Source organism: Falco biarmicus, chromosome 3 (assembly GCF_023638135.1).
Source record: "Falco biarmicus isolate bFalBia1 chromosome 3, bFalBia1.pri, whole genome shotgun sequence".
In the NCBI taxonomy this organism is placed as follows: Eukaryota; Metazoa; Chordata; class Aves; order Falconiformes; family Falconidae; genus Falco; species Falco biarmicus.
In genome coordinates, this window is record NC_079290.1 from 54,423,405 (window position 1) to 54,441,739 (window position 18,335).

Genomic DNA, 18,335 nt, shown 5'->3' on the forward strand with positions numbered 1-18,335 from the left:
GGTTTGTGGTACTTAAGATAGAATGTGTTTCTTGTGCTTGCTTATTATAGGTAAACAAATGCTAACCCAGAAGTTACCACTTAAACTATGTTCTGTAGATGAATAGTAGTAAATTATTTTCTCGTATCTTCCTTGGCAACTAGAGCTGGAGAAGTATTGCAGAGCATTGCAGAACTGTTCTTGCAAACGTATTTATTCTTGTTTGCTTTAAAGAACAGTCAGGCTAATATACTAAAGTCTTCTGTGCTGGTAAGCTGCAAAAAATTGAGTTTGCTCCTTTTAAGGTATACAGCAATACAATTTTTTAAAAAATCTATGGGAGATGACTGGCAGGAAACATGCATAAGACAATGTATTTTAAGAGGCTTCAGGTTCGGGGAAGATCTGTATCAGAAAGAGCTGTCTCAACAAAGGATTTTTGTGTGCCTTGTGCTTCTAAATATTACAATTATAATGAGCTTCTGGAAGCAGCAGAGACAGGGGTGCACACAGGAACTTCCTTATGCTTCCTCATCTTCTTCCAAACAATCAAAGTTTCCCATCCTATTCTCATGCAGCTGTGACCAGACACTACCCACCTAGCAGGCAGTTGGGAAGAACCCGTAATCCTCAATACCCTGATTTTTCTTGTCCTCAAAGCAGCTATCAAGCTCTCACAGAGCCAAGACAAACAATCAGTGTGATTCTGGAAAGCCAAAAAGAGGCCAGAGTTTGTCCAGCCTTCTACAGTTTTTACATTACTTAGCAAGCTGTTCTTGCAATACTGTTTTTCAGTAGGTTAATACTCTTTTATAGTGTCAATGTGTACACGTGGAGCTGTAGAACCAGTACATGCTGTCTTGATTTAACCCAATATGTTTGTATTGCAGCATGGACAAGCATAAAGTGATTTTCTTACTGCTGTCTATTGTGTTAGATCAGTATCTCCCTTCATGCTTCCCCTTGCTGTCAACCAAAAGAGAAAGCTACTCCTAGTTATTCTTACACAGTAAAATAATGTCAATAATGTCATTGCCTCTAAAATAAACCTTGGAAATATATATGAAATTATAGAAAACATGGCAATTTTCTTGTCTGCAAGTTAGCTCAAAATTAATTATAATTGAAAGGAACTGTATGAGGTAGTTTCTGTGTTTCAAGCATTATATATTTAGCTTCTTTTTTTCATAAGGTATTTCTTTCTTAGGATTTCACAGCAATGTATCATTTTATTATGGGGCATTCCACCTAACCATCCTTCTAGCATACGGTAGCCATCCAAAGGTTGTTCATGCTCTTGTCTGTTTTGTCAGAAGTCTGAGCAAAACGGAGATTTTATTTCTGCAGAACAGTTTCATTTTAATTTGTATTTTATGTTAAAATTTCCCATGGCAAATGTGATTCTAAAAAGTCTATTGAGTGAAAAAAAAATAATCAGTCTTTCACAGTAGTACTCACTATTAGAGTTAAATTTCAAAATTATCTGCGTCTATAGAGCGTAAACATTCAGGCCACGCAGGTTTCCCGACTTTCTTCAGAGAATTCCACGTGCAGTCCTGGCAAGATTATACCCAAACAAATTGGTCTCTTAGTTTTACTTTTGGAGTAAATGGAAGTAATATCTTGAATAAAACCCATACCAGACATTTCTTAGGGGAGTTAATATAGAAGATATGCTGAGCTGTGAAAACAACACAGCAAGGTAAGAAAGGGCAAAGCTCATATCCCTCTGCATCCAGCTTCAACGTTATTATGTGTAACTTTCCCTGGGTAGCCCTAATCCAAACCTCCTGGAAAACTAGCCAAGTCGCTAGCTGAGTAGGAAGAAGGCTGTCTTTTAGTTATCAGTACCTCGGTAGCAAAGTCTGCATTATCCCATTGGCTTGAAAAGATGCAACACTTTTGGAGATCAGTCTGGTCTTCTGGAGGACTTGGCCCTATTTCTAGAGATGCTGAATAGCATGATCCTTTGGGATGCTGGCCCCTGTGCAGGGATTAATTTAGTCTGTTGAATGCTTACCAGCATGTCGGACACACAGCTAGTGTTCAGATTAGCCTCTGAATTACTTAAACTTTTGAAAAAAAAAAGAACTACAGGTCACTGATTTCAGATATTGGAGGATTTAGCTACCATTGCCAAGTAAGCATGGGGTGTTTTTTTCTTCTTTTATTACAGAGACGTAGAAACAGAAAGTAAAAATGACCTAGTGGGTCATTTTGTTTCTTTCCTTTTGGCAGGACTTTTTTCTGGTATATTATTTTCTAGCTGTCATCCTTTGTATTAAATCTACTTAACTCAATGAGACATATATGAGTATTTTGCAATGTTCTAATGACTTCTAAATTGAAAAACAGGTTACAAGTACGATAAAAACTTCAAGTACCTTTACAACACTTACAAAGTTAAGATAACATACAGAGCTATGAACTTTTTAAAATAAGAAGGTTCCAGAGGTGCGTTACAATCAAAATATGTTTTGCAGGCATAAGCTAAATGACCTCGGGGACTTTCTTGTTTTGTCTGTTTCAATGGATAGATGAATCTCTAATTTAAGGGGGGAAGGGAAAAAACTCCTTTTCTTCCAGTCCAGTGTACAAACAAGTCAGTGAAATAAGTCATGTGTTATTAAGAATCCTCTGTAGACCTTGTTTTCCATTTTGAGCCTTTTAAAACATAACTGCAGAGTGTGGAGCATAATTAACACTTAGAATAGTTACGATTTGCAAGACAGTAAATTAGGCCTGTTTGAAGTAACTTAGTTAATCCTGTTTTCAAGAACCACCTATGCTTTCCCTGGAAATCTTAAACAAATCATATTGTGGTGGAGAGTTTGTGGCTAAGAATATATTTCTAATCAATAGAGGACATAGCCTGAGGTAAACTAAATTTAAATTACAAACTAAAGGTCTCATCCCATGAGGACATGGAGGACCCTCAGTTCATTCCTAGTTAATGGTTATTGATACAGTGCATCTCAAAGCAGAATAGTCTCTTGATGTCTTCTGTTTTCTCTTGTCAAGTAAAAAACTGGTTCCAGATTAAACCAATTTTTTATATTTCCCTATAGGGCTCAGTTCTTCCTTTCCTTCTCATCAAAAGTCTGCCAAATTTGATATAGTAGGATTCATGAAAATAAAAGCATCAGATTTTGTAATGTTTCATGTTAGTTAAAGATTGAGGGTTTTGCTTTCCCTTAATTGGAGACCAATTGAGAATGCTGCACATACTAGGGAAGGTATAACAAGGTTACCACTGTTCCTCAGTCACAGAATTAGAGAACGGTCAGGGCTGAAAGGGACCTCTGGAGATTATCTAGTCCAACCCCCTGCTAAAGCAGGTTGCACAGAGTCCTGTCCAGGCGGGCTTTGAGTATCTCCAGAGAAGGAGACTCCACAATTTCCCTGGGCAGCCTGTTCCAGTGCTTTGTCACCCTCAAAGTAAAGAAGTTCTTCCTCATATTCAGGGTGGAACATCTTATGTTTCAGTTTCTTCCCATTGCCCCATGTCCTCTCGCTGGGCACCACTGAAAACAGCCTGGCCCCATCTTCCTGACATTTGCCCTTTGAGATACTTGTAGACTTCGATGAGATCTTCTCTCAGCCTTCTCCAGGCTAAACAGCCCCAGCTCTCTCAGCCTTTCCTCATAAGGGAGATGCTCCAGTCTCCTAATCATCTTCATAGCCCTCCACTGGACACTCTCCAGTAGTTCCTTTTCTTTCCTGAAGTGGGGAGCCCAGCACCGGACACAGCACTGCATATGCAGCCTCACCAGGGCAGAGCAGAGGGGGAGGACAACCTCCCTCCACCTGCTGGCCACGCTTCTCCTGATGCACCCCAGGATCCCATTGGCCCTCTTGGCCACCAGGGCACACTGCTGGCTCATGGCCAGCGTGCTGTCCACCAGGACTCCCAGGTCCTTCTCCACAGAGCTGCCTCCCAGCAGGTCACCCCCAGCCTGTACTGGTGCATGGGGTTGTTCCTCCCCAGGTGCAAGACCTCACACTTGCCTTTGTGGAGTTTCATGAGGTTCCTCTCTGCCCAGCTCTCCAGCCTGTCCAGGCCTCGCTGAATGGCAGCGCAGCCTCCTGGGGTATCAGCTACTCGCCAGTACAGTGCCAGTCAAGGCACTGTATTTTCTCTTCTTCTGCCCCTTATCTCCTCCTGAGCTGCCACAATATACATAAAAAAGGAAGAGGAAAAAAGTGAAATTGCTACTTCGGTCTGTCCTGGGTCTCAAGCTGGCCTTTGTGTTGCGATGGCTCTTCTACGACTGCTTGTTGTACATTGGTGATACAGCAAGTGCAAGGAAATATGACTTAGTTCACCAGCTCCCAGCAGGATCACCTGGTCTGCATGCCCCAGCAATTCTGTTATTGAATAAGGTTCTCTGTCTAGTAAAAACATTCAGTTTTCAGATCAGGAAACTGTAAACCAAATAACTCATAACAACCCTTCTGATATTCTTGCACACATCTGGGAAAAACTTGAGAGATCTCTTCAGAAGCAGTTGACAATACCGTGGCAGCAAGATCAGGGGAAACAGTTCTTGGCAGCCACTTGTTGCCTTTTCATGTGTGGCAGTAGCAGGTTGTGATACCACCCGCTGAAAGGGATGACATAATAATCAGAAAAGGTAGCAATACTGAAACCAAAGGGAGCTTCGTTAGCCAATTTCACTGCCAAAGTCGACATCCAGTAACTCCAGCTTCAGACATGTTGTAGAACCCAACAGCAAAGTGGAGCAGTGCACTTGGTAGATTCAGAGGATATGCTTAGCAGAGGGAAAGTGAAAAAATTCTAGTATTTCTTTGTCATTTTAGTATGTAATTTGCCACACAAATAGAGCAGAACACTTGGTTGTCATTTGAGGAGTTAAGAGACTAAGTTCAGTCATTATACTGTGAAGCTGAGGAATTTTTAACCGGAAGGTAGGTGCAAATGTCAGTGTAACTTGGGCTGTGCAGTTGAATCAATACCTTCATAACATGGCCCGTAGCTATGTTCTCTGAATGAAATGGATTACACAGTAAGCACAACCTTTGTAACAGTGAATTTGTTAGTGAGATGCTATCTTGTAAGTCAGTAGCTCAAAACCAGTTTTCTTTTTAAATGTTATCATGATACCAGCAGCAAATTGAAAAAAATAAAACTTCCCCTTTGGAAAAAAAAGATAGAAAGAGGCTGCCTGCCACCTTGCTGTGGATAGCTGATAGGTATCAGAATTTCTGCAGTGATGTAGGAAAATGTTTTGTTCACTGATTTTTAATAAATTAGTATCCCATGTTTTGCTGGCTGTTACTAGGCAGAATTGCAGGGAAATAGCATTTCTTCCCCAGGCTGGCTTTCTAGATGACTTTTACATCCTGTTACCTGGGATTCATACCTCAGCACTCCTTAAGCTCAAGTGGTATTTATTCTCCTTCCTTGTCACCTCTGTTCAAAAAGCATGGGTGTCTGTCACCCCAAGCAGGCTTAAGGGAAGATGTCAGTTACTGGCCAAGAACTCAAGTTATATTTCTGCTTCAGCAGCAGAAATTGAGAGAAAGCCTTAGAACAATTTCTAGGTTTGAAGCTGGATAAGGGAAGTCTTGTAACACTTGCTGTTGTCTTTTTGGAATCTCAGATCTTTTGTGCTTATTATGGTCATCAGGATGGAAAATGGTAAAGAGAAAGATAACAAGCATCACCAATTATTCTTACCAGATAATTCAAAATTGCACTTTTAATGCAGGCTATTAATAACCTGCTTGATGATGATGTACTACACGAAACAATCATTTAAGTCCAAAATGTGTTCTTGATTAGAGATCATTGGTTTGGTAAGTACAGTTTGCACACATTGATCATTTTAGATAGGTAGTAAAGACCCAGGATTCTCTTCTACCTTATCAATACCATATGCTTTAATTCGTGAGTTTAGCTATATACGTATTTCTAGAAGAAAAATTGACATCTGTTTGCATTGTGTCACTTTTAGACTTAACACAATGGAGAGTAAAAAACCAGAATATGTTAAATAATTTGAAGGAAGCACACTCAATTCTCCAAATAATTGGCAGTATAATAAAGCCATTCTTTAAATAAATAAGCATTAAAAATAAAATCAGCACAAATAGCACTGGTTAAAATTATTAGTGAGCAATTTAGAATCTTAGCTCAGCCTTATAGAATTCTGGAAGATATATTATCCCTTGTCAGTGGCTGCCAAAGTAGATCCTATTCGAAGTGGAAGCTCTTGAAAAAGCATTGCTAATCCCGCAAAGTTGAAAAATCCAAAGCACAAGAGGGCTTTTTAACTTCAGGCTTCAGCCTCTTATATTCAACTTGTAAATCTTCCCAGGATAAGCACAGAGCAATTGTCTTGTATTCTAAAATTTAACTTACTTCTTTAGGTTTGGACCTGTGTGAGGAAACAAGGAGAGAAGAGACTTTTCTCTGGAAGAAATGTGGTTCTCTCCCTACTTTCAATTTGTGTTGGTTTTAGCATGGATTATTCAGCTCTAGAGAGCAGAAATTTAAAATTGCTGGAGAAACACAACATTTTCAAATGGTGTGTTCTTAACTTGGATCCTTTGAAATGAAGAAACAAAATGGTTATAATCTTGTATTTAGCTTTGATGTCATTGTGTGTGTTTTTCTGAAGAGCAAGTGGAATCTTATGGGTGGTTATAGCAAGGCACATAAGACTTAAGCCAACATATTGTATCTTTTTCTCACTAGCAGCCTACAGAGAGAGGTACATGAATTTTACAGGACTAACTAAATATGGGTTTTGGCACATGCAGATGGACTGCAGGGCAGCGATGTCAGTGGATATGTTAATGGCCACGTGAGATGGCTGTTAAAGTGAATCTTTGCAAACATGCCTATTTCTCCTGCCCCATCTGTCTGTTTAACCAGTCCCATATTGCTCATGCCGCAAGTTGTGAGCTGTGTGGCTCTGAAACTGTGTATTTATTAGCATCGGTCCTCGTGCCGTGCTGTTCTCTTGAGGTTTTGTTAGAGCTCTGTTTGCAAGTACATTCAAAATGTCCAGTGCTGTAATGCTGGAAATGTGACCATTCTAAGAGGCATTTGTGGGTATGTCTTACTGTGAAATAAGTTCTTGCCGGAGTTACATAAATACAGATCTCGTTTTGAATTGAAACGCAGAAGAACTTGGTTTTCTCAAGTGGTGATTAATAGATAACTGCACTGTGATATTCCAGTTATGTTTTGTCTTTCTTTCAGATACAGAACTATCTTTTTTCCCCTCCCTCTCCTTCTTGCAGGGACTTAAAGCAGCTGACAATGACCCTACAGCCCCACCATACGACTCCCTCTTAGTCTTTGACTATGAAGGAAGCGGCTCCACTGCTGGATCCTTGAGCTCTCTTAACTCCTCAAGTAGTGGTGGTGAGCAAGACTATGACTACCTAAATGACTGGGGCCCACGTTTCAAGAAACTTGCCGATATGTACGGTGGAGGTGATGACTGAACTTCAACGTGAACTTTGGTTTTGGACAAGTACAAACATTTCAACTGATATTCCCCAAAAGCATACAGAAGCTAGGCTTTAACTTTGTAGTCTACTAGCACAAGTGCTTGCTGAAGGCTTTGGCTTAGGCTGCAAACCAATTTGGGCTCCGTGGAATATCAGTGATCCAATGCTGTTTGGAGAAAAATAGTGAGCTCAGTTACACTTGAATTTTACAGTACAGAAGCACTGGGATTTTATGTGCCTTTTTGTACCTTTTTCAGATCGGAATTAGTTTTATGTTTAAGGCTTTAATGGTACTGATTTATGAAATTATGCATTAAAGAGACGAAATATGTTGGGGTGGGGAGGAGTAAGGTGAAACACAATATGCTTCAACATGCTTTTGTTACATCACATTGCTTTTATTAAAATAAGGAAATTAAAAATAAACAAAAAAAAATCCTCGTGGAACAATTTTATTATCTGGGAGAGAAGACCATGAGGTGGAAAAATGTACATTACTTCTAGTTTTAGATGTTAGGGGATTTTTTTCACTAAAATTCTAAAACTTATGCAGCTGGTTGCAAATAAAGGGAGTTTTCATATCACCAGTTTGTAGCAGAATTGATTTTTTTTTTCTTATGCTAGAATGTTAGACACATTTTGGTCTTAATCCATGTACACTTTTTTTCTTCTTTTTTAATTTCTAGTATTTTTTTCCCACTTCACTGTAAAAAATGGTATGTGTACATAATGTTTTATTGGCATAGTCTGTGGAGAAGTGCAGAAACTTCAGAACACGTGTATGTATTATTTGGACTATGGATTCAGGTTTTTGCATGTTTATATCTTTTGTTATGGATAAAGTATTTACAAAACAGGTTGCAAACAAGTGACATTGATTCAATTGTTGAACTGTAGTTAGAGTACTCAGTATTTTTTTTATTTTTATTTTTATTATTTTTTTTTGTTTGGGGAGGGAGAAAAGTTCTTAGCACAAAAGTTTTACATAATTTGTACCAAAAAAAAGGGGGGGAGGGGAGTTGGCCTGATACTGGTGGCACGAGTAAATATACAGTATGTTTTGGGGGCGGGGAGGGAAGGGGGAAGGAGCTTTCAAACTGGAGAGACTTCTGAGAACAGCTTTGCCTCTGTATTGTGTACCAGAATATGAATGATACACCTCTGACCCCAACGTTCTGAATAAAATGCTAATTTTGGATCTGGTGCTTGGTTTGGCTTTTTTTCTCCTACCTGGGCAGCCCTGACTATAGTAAATAAGAAGTACAGGAAGTACGTTTGAGCTTGTGAAAGTTATGTGGACTTCTTTAGCATTCCGTATGGCTGGACTGCGTATAGAAGAAAGGTTGGCACAAAGTTGGAAGGCAAGTTCCCAGGTAAAAGCAGAATGATTGGTGCCATTTCTGGGAATTCAGAATTTTCAGAATTCACATTGATGACTAGCTCTTTGGTTTAATGTACATTATCTAAATAACAGAGCTTGCATCATTTTTGGCTCATTTCTAGACTGACAGTTTAATGAGTGTGTGATTATGCTGCAAGTTGCATAAATAGCATAAATTGCAGATCGTGGCAGTCATCTGCCACCTGGACTTTCTTACGCTGAAGTAAAGACAAGCCCCTGCTAAGTTCAGTGTGCATCAAGTCATGTCCTTCAAGGAGATGCTTACGGTCATGGAGCTTTATCAAAACATCCCATTAGATTAGTCAGTACTAAACATGTTTCTATCCTGTCGCAATGGTTTAGTTGCAAACAAAGCCAACAGTAGGTGCAGTGGTTCTGCCTTCTTTCACTTGCAACAATCTGTTCAGGTTCACTGTCTACATTTACACTCATTACGGACCTAACTGTGAACAGTGTGAAGCTCAAACTCAGCAGAAACGCTGCAGTTCCGCAGTCTGTTGAGAGAATTGGAGCAGCGGGCGGGCTCTGGGACTGGCGGGACAGCCTTCTGCGCTAAGAAGGCTGGGTGAGCAGGGCGTTGGTCTGTGGGTGATGCTCTTCAGCGTGGTGCCGCATCAGTGCTTCCTCAGCACTTGAAACTGTGATTTGCATAATTTGACTGTGACTTCCAGAGGTAAACCCTGAAACCTGAGCTGGGGGGCATTAAGCACTGTGCGTGAGTTATCTCCTCTTTACTGCACTTGTCATGGGCATGTCTCCTTTCTTCCTCTTGTGCCCGATGAAAGTTGAGAGGTAGCAATCCTCTCAGATTGGGGTGTAGCGTTTCAGCATCTGGATATCTGGCTATTATTTATCTTGTGCATTCGTAATTATAGCTTGATGCTGTAACAAAGCCTTGATTTTTCAGTAATGTGTCAAAAAGATCAATGACCTTCTTTAAGCTATTTCCATATTCAATTAGCAGTGTCTGGAAAAAAGATAGAGAGCAGGACATAATGAAAATCTGGCTGTGTGTAGTTAAGTAAGGAAAACTTAAAAGGGCAGGATTTAAACTGTAAATGCATGTTAAATAGGCAAAAGGCTACTTTTAGCACATTGATTTCCCTTCCTCTGTTATTTATGAAAAAAATATTTTAAGCATAATAATTCTATTATTGTTACTTGGAACCAAAAACTGGAAATGCTAGATGAATTTTATTTAATTGACATTTAATGTTAAAAGATACAGGGAGGAAAGATCTGTGAAAGATTTCCAGTTTTGTCTAGTGCTTTTTTTTTTTTTTTTGGTAGAATGGAGTAGAGCTCCTCTTTCATGAGCACTCCGCTCTTTCGCACAGCAACGGGAGCTTTATCTTCATCAAGCAAATATTCCAGCTCTATCTACAGCTGCTTTAAAATTGTAGCAATGGTTCTAAAGCCTAGTGTTAGGTCAGCATTAGGTCTATTGAACAGAGCAAAGGGTAAATCAGTTTTATGCATCTCAAATGCTTTTCCAAGAAAAAAAGGTTTTTTAACTGATCATCTTTCATCAAGTGTCAGGTTGGGTTTTAGTGTAGAAATGTCCAACCAGGTTTTGTACCCATGATGCATAAATCCCCATCAGAGGACTGCATGAAGAGGAAGAGGATGGTTGAACTTTAGACCCTACAGTTGTCTTGGGAAATTCTGGCAGCCTGTATTGGAAATGGGATTTGGCAGTGGTATATATCTATGTCTTGTAGACGCTGTATCCAGGGGAAGTTACTTACAAGAAGTAAGACCTTAGGAACTTCCCCATCTCAGCCTTCCTACAATTTGTGTCTTCTTTCAATGATAATCCTTCACAGCTTATGTCCTTCCGAACTTTAGGGGCAAAAAAAGATGGAAAAGGGTTATCTGGGGGAATAAACATCTTGAATGGATACATGAGGCCTTACATGTGGATGGATCTAGCTCACTGTGTTTCCTCCGGGATTGCCAAGTACTGGTGAAGGATGTTAATACTCATCCCAGAACAGTCTAAAACATACTTGCGCTCCCTCCAAATAGTTGAACCCCAAGTGACATTTGCGTTCTCACCTGGTGATTTTACTGGTGGTGACGTGCTCTTGCCTGTGCTGTAGCACTGTTACAGCCTGGCTACAAAGCTCATTGTGATCTTTCTGAATACAAAACCCTCACGTAAATCAGTTTGATAGGGCAGACAATGAGCACCGATTTCTTCCCCTTACTCTAAGTTATTTTGTCTTGCTTGACTCTGCTATGTAAAATGTTTATAAATGCATGTAAATTTTAAATGGAAGATGTTTGTGTCTGTATTGCACTGGTTTGCAGACAGGAGCTGTTTCTCAGTTGTGAACAAAAATATTTTAGACAGCCAATTATTTTCTTCTGGTGCCAAAGCAGCAAAGTCACTGTAATGCCAGAAGCCACATGAAGTCTGCTTCTTGGGAGTTCTCTTTCTTGGTGCGTAGTATTTTTTGGAATCCTACCAAATTCCTCACTCTGGAGAACATTTGTATCTACGCTGCCATGGTCCCGCTCACATTAACACACAAGGGAAAATGTCTTCTGACAGGTGATGGGACACATGTCCCCAGAAGGGTGTCTCAGACCTGTCTGTAGTCAGTCAAGATGCCTCAGGTAAGCCACTGCCAATTCTTACCTTGCACAACTGCTCCCACCTTCTTAAGGAGCCTTCCTTCCAGCAGAAGTAGCATGGTTTTGGCAGATTTACCTTTCTGGATCAGGAATGTGAAAGCAAAACCCCAGCTTTTGCCTCAGTCAATATTAATTATTCAAATAAAATGCAGAAAAGTCACTCAAATGTCTTAATACCTAATCTACAATGGTTATTTCATACACAGTTTTCCTCATTCAGCCAGGGATTATCTGTATGATGTCCTTACTTTTTCAGTTTCCTTTACATTTCTTGATACAAGCTTTACTTTTTACTGTAGGCAAGGATCTTTCGTAGGAGTTTCTCTAAAGCATAGGATAGGTGCCCTTTACTTAATATATGTCACAGGAATGGTGAAAATTTGTCCCCTTAGTTACAAAGCCCAGCTGGGAAATAGAAGAGGAGAGGAATGGCTAAGGAAAAAAGCCTGAGTGCTTCCCATAGGGACTCAAGGTGACTTCCACCATATGGATAGGGAAGGAACATCCTATTTGTTAGGGACCTTTTGGTCAATGCAAGGCACTCTCCAGCCATCCTGCTGCTTCTGTACTGGCCAAACACCTTTTTTGGTGTGATGGAGAACTTGGAGATGCTGCTTCTCTGGAGCTCCCGGTGTCGTGGTGGTGCCTGCCCTGCTGGGGTGCGTTCCACTGCCGAGTTTTCCCAATTTTCCCCTCAGTTTACCGAATCTCCTATCTCAAATCAAGGTCTACATACTCTTCAATTTACAGCCTCAAAGAATCAAGGTCTCAGTCTTCTTTTGGTTTGATTGTTTTGCTGTAGACTTGAGGATGTATTCTCAGCATAACAATAGCTGGAAGACTCGTCTTCCTTTGCAGAGTTTGGTGTGCCATACAGTATTTCCCTCCTGCAACTTCTGTGGATTTCTAGAACATCTAAAAATGCAGAAATTACTAGTAATACAGTAGCTACTTATAATCAGATTTCATATCTGTATGTTCTCTTGATTTTTCTGTCTCTTGATTCTTCTGTCATGGAAGGGTTTATTGCTGATGGGGTGAAGCTGCAGCTGCAGTAGCGCTCTCAGAAAGATCAATCAGGGTGAGGTGGTGGACATGCGCACTCTGAAGTGCTTTCCGTGTAGCTCTGGCAGTAGAGGATGCATCTAGGTGTGTGTATTGAACTGTTGGCACTCAGAAGATTTAAGCATAGTTGCAGATCTCTTGCCTCTCTTTCCTGAGCACAGAAAAGCCACCCACATATGACCACTGGGATGCAAAACCTAGAGCTTGCAGGCATCCACATGTCTCATCTCCCTCCTCCCCAGCGTTTGCTTATCACCTTTACAATTAGCCACTACCTGGACAAGATGTTCATTATTTTCTCATTGTTTCCATCTTTCTTCTCCTCCCCCCACCTGGAGAGAGACTAATTTTTAGAAAGTGTTCAGGACCTTTTGGGAATGCTCTCTGTTGCTGCTGCTGCTGCGTTTCCCACCTAGTATAGATTTTTAAAACCCTTTTGGTTTGCATCAACAAATACTACTTTCCTAGTTCTCTTTGCAAGCCTGAGAGCATGTTTCTGGTTTCCCCTTCCCTATTTTCAGTTTCTGTAACCGGCTTTTGTGCTGTAGTTTTCAGAGCTTTGCTCAATCTCCTGTAACTGAACTAAATGGTCAACCTCTTCTTCCTTGAAGTGGCTGATTTTTTTTTCTACTTCTCATGAGGAACATTCCTCTTGCCTTTGTATTTTCCTGTGTGGCAACCAGAAAAAAAAAAAAAAAAACACCATCAGATTTTGCATCTTTCACAATGGCTTATATTTATTACTACTTCTTAAAATATATTTCTTTTGAAAGGTGTTTTTTGGTTTTGTTTTTCATGTTTTGTAACACTAATGCATTTGTAAACCTCACGGTGGTATGCATTTATATAATTTCATGAAACCACCTTCAGGTGGTTCACCCCCTCCCAAAAAGCCTAAATACTGGTTCTGAAAGCAACATATCTCAATCTGGGTATGAATAATGAATAGTAGCCTTGTGCAAATTAATTTTATACTCCTGCTTCTGAAGATAAAATTTGTTGGTATGGTAAGGGTATATATAGACAGATCTGTGGGCCCACCCATTCTGTGCTCCATGTTACAGAAGTTTGATTATTGCATTACATTTGTTATCTTCAGTACTACAGGGCAAGCTTATAAAACCCCAGCTGTCTCTGTGCTCCATAAATCAAAAGTAATGGCCAGATAATCAAAATTATGTTCCAATTCCAGAACATTCATTACTGGTGGCATTGTATAAAGCAGATATAAAAACAAGCAGACTTTTTGTGCTAGGATGATTAGAGGGAATTACACTAAAAACGTAGAACCATTACTGGTATGTTTTGACTTGAAGTTAATAACGAGCAGTTTGCTCAGCAAGGTTATTTTAAGATAAAATGAGAAATAAACAAAATGAATCTTTTAGCCTGACTGAGTCAGGAAGCAATATTCACTGCCCTATCTTTCTGAGAACAGATTTTTCCTCATTTGGGCAGAATGAAGGCAACCAAGAAAAATTACCAAAAAAAGCAAAACCAACCCTTAAAGCTCCTCATGGAATGGGAGAGGCAACTTCAAAGACCTGCTCTGCTGTCGTGTCTCATAACAGAAGAATTTCAAGCTTTTGCCGAGTTTTTTGATCTTCCCATTTTTTGTGTAGCAAGAATTCACACTGACTGGAGCCCGAATAATCTGCCTGCAGAGCATCTAAATCCAAGCTCTAACTTTGAGTTAGTTGCTTTGGTGTTTCCTGTTGTTCTCTGTTGGTATGATTAATTAAATATTTGCTGTTCCTGAGAAAAGACTTTAAAGCCTAAACTACTGTTTGGGATGTAAAAAGCCCAAGTCCGTGCTCAGGAACAGGGAACCGTGCCTTAATAGTTTATCTGCTGAGTAGATGCCATTATTTTGAAAACAGCTGCTTGAGTTTTACCGTGAAAATCTCTAGAAAGCTCTAGATCTTATCCTGAAGGAAACAGATCACAAATCTTTTGCATTTACTGACAAAATAAATTGTATTCTGGACATTCCCACTCAGCCTGCAGCTCTTTGAAGGCAAGACTCAAATGGCAATGAAGTTTTCATATGGGATGAAGACCTCAAAGAAACATATTGAGTGTAAGCCTTCAGGCCTGTCCTTCAGAGGCTGGAAGGCAATCCTTATTGATGAATAGCAGTCCTTCCAGTCAAGTTCTTGTGAAAAATTTTGCCACTGTGAAATACAGTAGTGTCAACATGTCTGCTGGAGTAATGTATTACAGAACATAACTGAGAGTGGCAGAATACAACCCTTCAAAAGTGGGTTCAGATATAAAGCTCCTGAGTCAATGGAGATGCTCCAGTTGTGGATGCCCTCAGAGAAGCGTTCAGCTCAGAGGAAACATTTACGTCTGTAATATTCCTGCAGCCAAACATGATAGTACATGAAGGTAAACAACCTTGAATAACCAGTGATGCAAGCATGTATACATTTGTTTCAGAAAACAGAGACTGACACAACAATTCCAAGTTGCTATCAATTGTTGACTTATTTTTGAAAAATGTCCTTTAATGACTTTATGTTTATTACAACTCACTGTATTCACTGAGGCGCTATTTTTGCTGAACTCTGGACCATGCTGTGTTGCCAGGTAACCCTGTTTAAATGAGCTTTTACAGAAACTTATTTCAGAACTAAGTATTTGGAAGAGAATTTTGATGGCAATTTTGTTAGTTGATGGTCTTAAAGACCATCAGACACTCGGACCTTTAGCCGCTGTCACAGGAATATTGTATCAGCTGCCATTCTAGAGGAGAAGGAAAAGATGGTACCATGAAATTAGATTTCAACACTGCTCCGGTCATACATACAGTAGAAAAAAGTAGAAAAAAGCATATAGTAAAGTGCTGGGTCAGGAGCTATATGCTGCATAAGTATTTATTCTAGGTCTGTGGGCCACAGCCCCTGATCATTCAATACACCTGCACAGTGATGGTGATTTTAGAAGGACAGGGTTCATATTCAGTGTCAAATAAAATATCAGGCTTCCCTGAAGATCATCACAAGATTATTTGTCCTTCCAACTCATTTGATTATGTCCTACTTATCATAGAAACATAGAATGGTGTACGTTGGAAAGGTCCTTAAAGATCATCTAGTTCCAAGCCCCCTGCCATGGGCAGAGACACCTTCCACTAGACCAGGCTGCTCAAAGCCCCGTCCAACCTGACCCTGAACACTTCCAGGGATGGGGCATCCACTGCTTCTCTGGGCAACCTGTTTCTGTGTCCCACCACCCTAACATATTGCACCTCGCCCTTATGCATACGTGCGCATCTTATTCCAGGGGAGATTTTCTCCACCACTTGAAAATCCTTGCGAGTCTTAAAAGTGCTATTTTTTGTTACTTGAATATAACACTGTGTCAACCCTCACAAAAGAACATGTTTGTGAATGTCCATTTAATAAAGAATACAATGAAATTAGAGTAGAAAGGGCAGATTATAATAGTACACCTTAACAACAGTATATAAATTTGCCCATTTCAGACAATTAAAGAGGTGTTTCACGACAGCATCATCTTGTTGTGACCTTTTTTTTAATTCTAATAATGCAGTAAAATGGGTATAATTTTGGAACTAGAGAAGTAGGGATGGAATGGGCACTTATTCTGTGGTTATGAAAACCTGGGACTTGGGACCCCCCTCAGTGAAAATTAAATTGCTAATGCCAACTCATCTCTGGCAAACAGCACCTCACATTGATTTTGTACATAATTCAGCACAACTGACAGCCTTTTCAGGACAAGCTGGAGACTGATATGTTATGGAGGCTAAATTGTTTCTCCCTTCTGGAAAAGAGGGTCCCTTGAGGCCACAATTTATGTTTAATGGTGTGACAGCTGGAACTGTGAAGAAGTGGGACTATGTTATGGCTGATGTGAAGATACTCCCAGTGCAGTGGTGGCATAGTAAAATACTGCCTCTGCTGAAATTGTTATTGTTATAAGGTATTCAAAACATCATTTTTCTCCCTCTGTCTTGCCCCAGACTGTAGTAAAAGAAATCAGAGTACCTTACCCATGTTTAGTTTTGCATGTGCGATAGGCTGGCAGGCCAGCCACAGTAAGCCGAATCAGCAGAAAAGAAAAGCTGATGGGAAAACAGTGCAGCTTCCTTGCTGATGCTTTTCTGCTTTTGTCTCTGGCTGAATTGCTCAGACAAATGGACAGCTGTGGGATAAACCTGGGCATAAGACTGAAATGTGTCCGTTTTCTTTAACTGTCCAGGTCCGAGCTTCCACCAGTGACTCCTGGATTGTTATGGTGGGATCTCTCCAGGGTGACAGCAAATGCACAAGTGCTTCTCATGATGTAGCTGCTAATCCCCACCCTTGTTCATATCACAGGACCTTGCGTATTGGCCTCACACTTACCCTCCACAAGGGATTCTTGTACAGTGCCAGGGGCAGGCAAATGTGAAATAAGACTAAGGGTGCATTTTTTTTTCTTCATCTTTTCATAGAAAATCTTTTTACTCCAAGAAGCACCACCTCTGCCAAACAGCCATTGCACAGTTCTCATCGTGGTGCCCTAGTTTTGGTGATGCAGATGACCAGTCTCTGACCACCACACACCTCGTGCAGGGTCAGAACCAGAGGAGAATAAACCTCTGTTTCTGAGCTGGATGGCCCCAGAATTCCCACATTGCTGGAGAGGTCTGTTACTTCGAAGTGCTAGCAAAAATATCTCTTCTGTTTGGAAACAATAGTAGCTGAAACCCATTGTTCTATCTTTTCTTTTTTTTTTTTTTTTTTTTTTTTGCTTATGCAAGTTAGTGATGAACACAGTCTGTATTTGTTGATGGTATGCAAAATTCAGTACATGTAAGTAGCTATTCTTGCAGTGTAATCAGATAATTAGATGTTTTGTCACTGTCTTGCACTGTTTAGTATATTTGGATGACAATATGGCAGCTCTTTCCAGCAAACTTTACAGGCTGCTTGTTGCAAGCTGCAAGTTAACTTTAATTGGGTGTCCTGAGATTTACTACAAGGAAGGTAATAACCTCAATACAATAGCAAGAAGCTACTTCTTTTCACTTTTGTGTGCTGTAAATAAAGGTTAATTCTCCAACAGACTTACTCATTCTTCAGTGATCAGGTTTACCAAAAGGGGTATAACCTGATCCCATAATTTCTGCAGACTCTAATATGCAAACACATCAGCGATCCAAGTGGCATTGTGAATGAATGAGTATATGGGAGTGGGGGCTGACAAAGGAGAGCTACGGTTTGAAATAACAACATGAATTTTATCGAAACAGCAATGAGTTGTTTGCCCTTTTATTTAGCCTTTACGATAGTAAATAGAAAATATTTGGCTTGCCAGTCAGACCTAGAGATGGGGAGGAGGAAAAAAGCAGCCCAAAACCTCAGTGTAATTTTGAGTCAAATGATGTTTGGATCAAGCTCAATGCAATTTATTTTTATATACTGTCCTCCATACAGAGTATTACAAAGCGGTTAACAGGGAGAGTCAATCATCAGAAGCTAAAGGGAAAAGGAAGGTTTTAAAAGCAAGAATAATTCGGTAGCTGGGAGGAATCATGGTGGGTTTTTTTTTATTATTGGAGTTCTGAGAGAAATGAAAAAATCTGTGTAGAACACTATTTTTTCTGTCTTTTGGTAGGCAAATACTCTATTGAGTTGTGTTAGAAAATGGCACATTCTTTTTAATGACATTACCTCTGAATGGCTCATGTTGTCAGAGGCATGTCAGTGTCATCCAGCCTCAGATCTGTTCCAGTTCATCTCTGAACAGT

At 40.0% G+C, this 18,335-nt stretch overlaps 1 protein-coding gene across 3 annotated transcripts in view; it reads left to right on the forward strand.

The window, feature by feature from the left end:
* Positions 1 to 8,667, forward strand: part of CDH2 (cadherin 2) — a 119,836-nt gene extending 111,169 nt beyond the window's left edge. For all 3 annotated transcript variants that reach the window (XM_056332238.1, XM_056332239.1, XM_056332240.1), the window contains exon 16: positions 7,252 to 8,667. In XM_056332238.1, the coding sequence (XP_056188213.1) occupies positions 7,252 to 7,458 (207 nt within the window). In that variant the 3' untranslated portion in view covers positions 7,459 to 8,667. The remainder of the gene's footprint in view (positions 1 to 7,251) is intronic.
* The last annotated feature ends 9,668 nt before the right edge of the window (positions 8,668 to 18,335 follow it).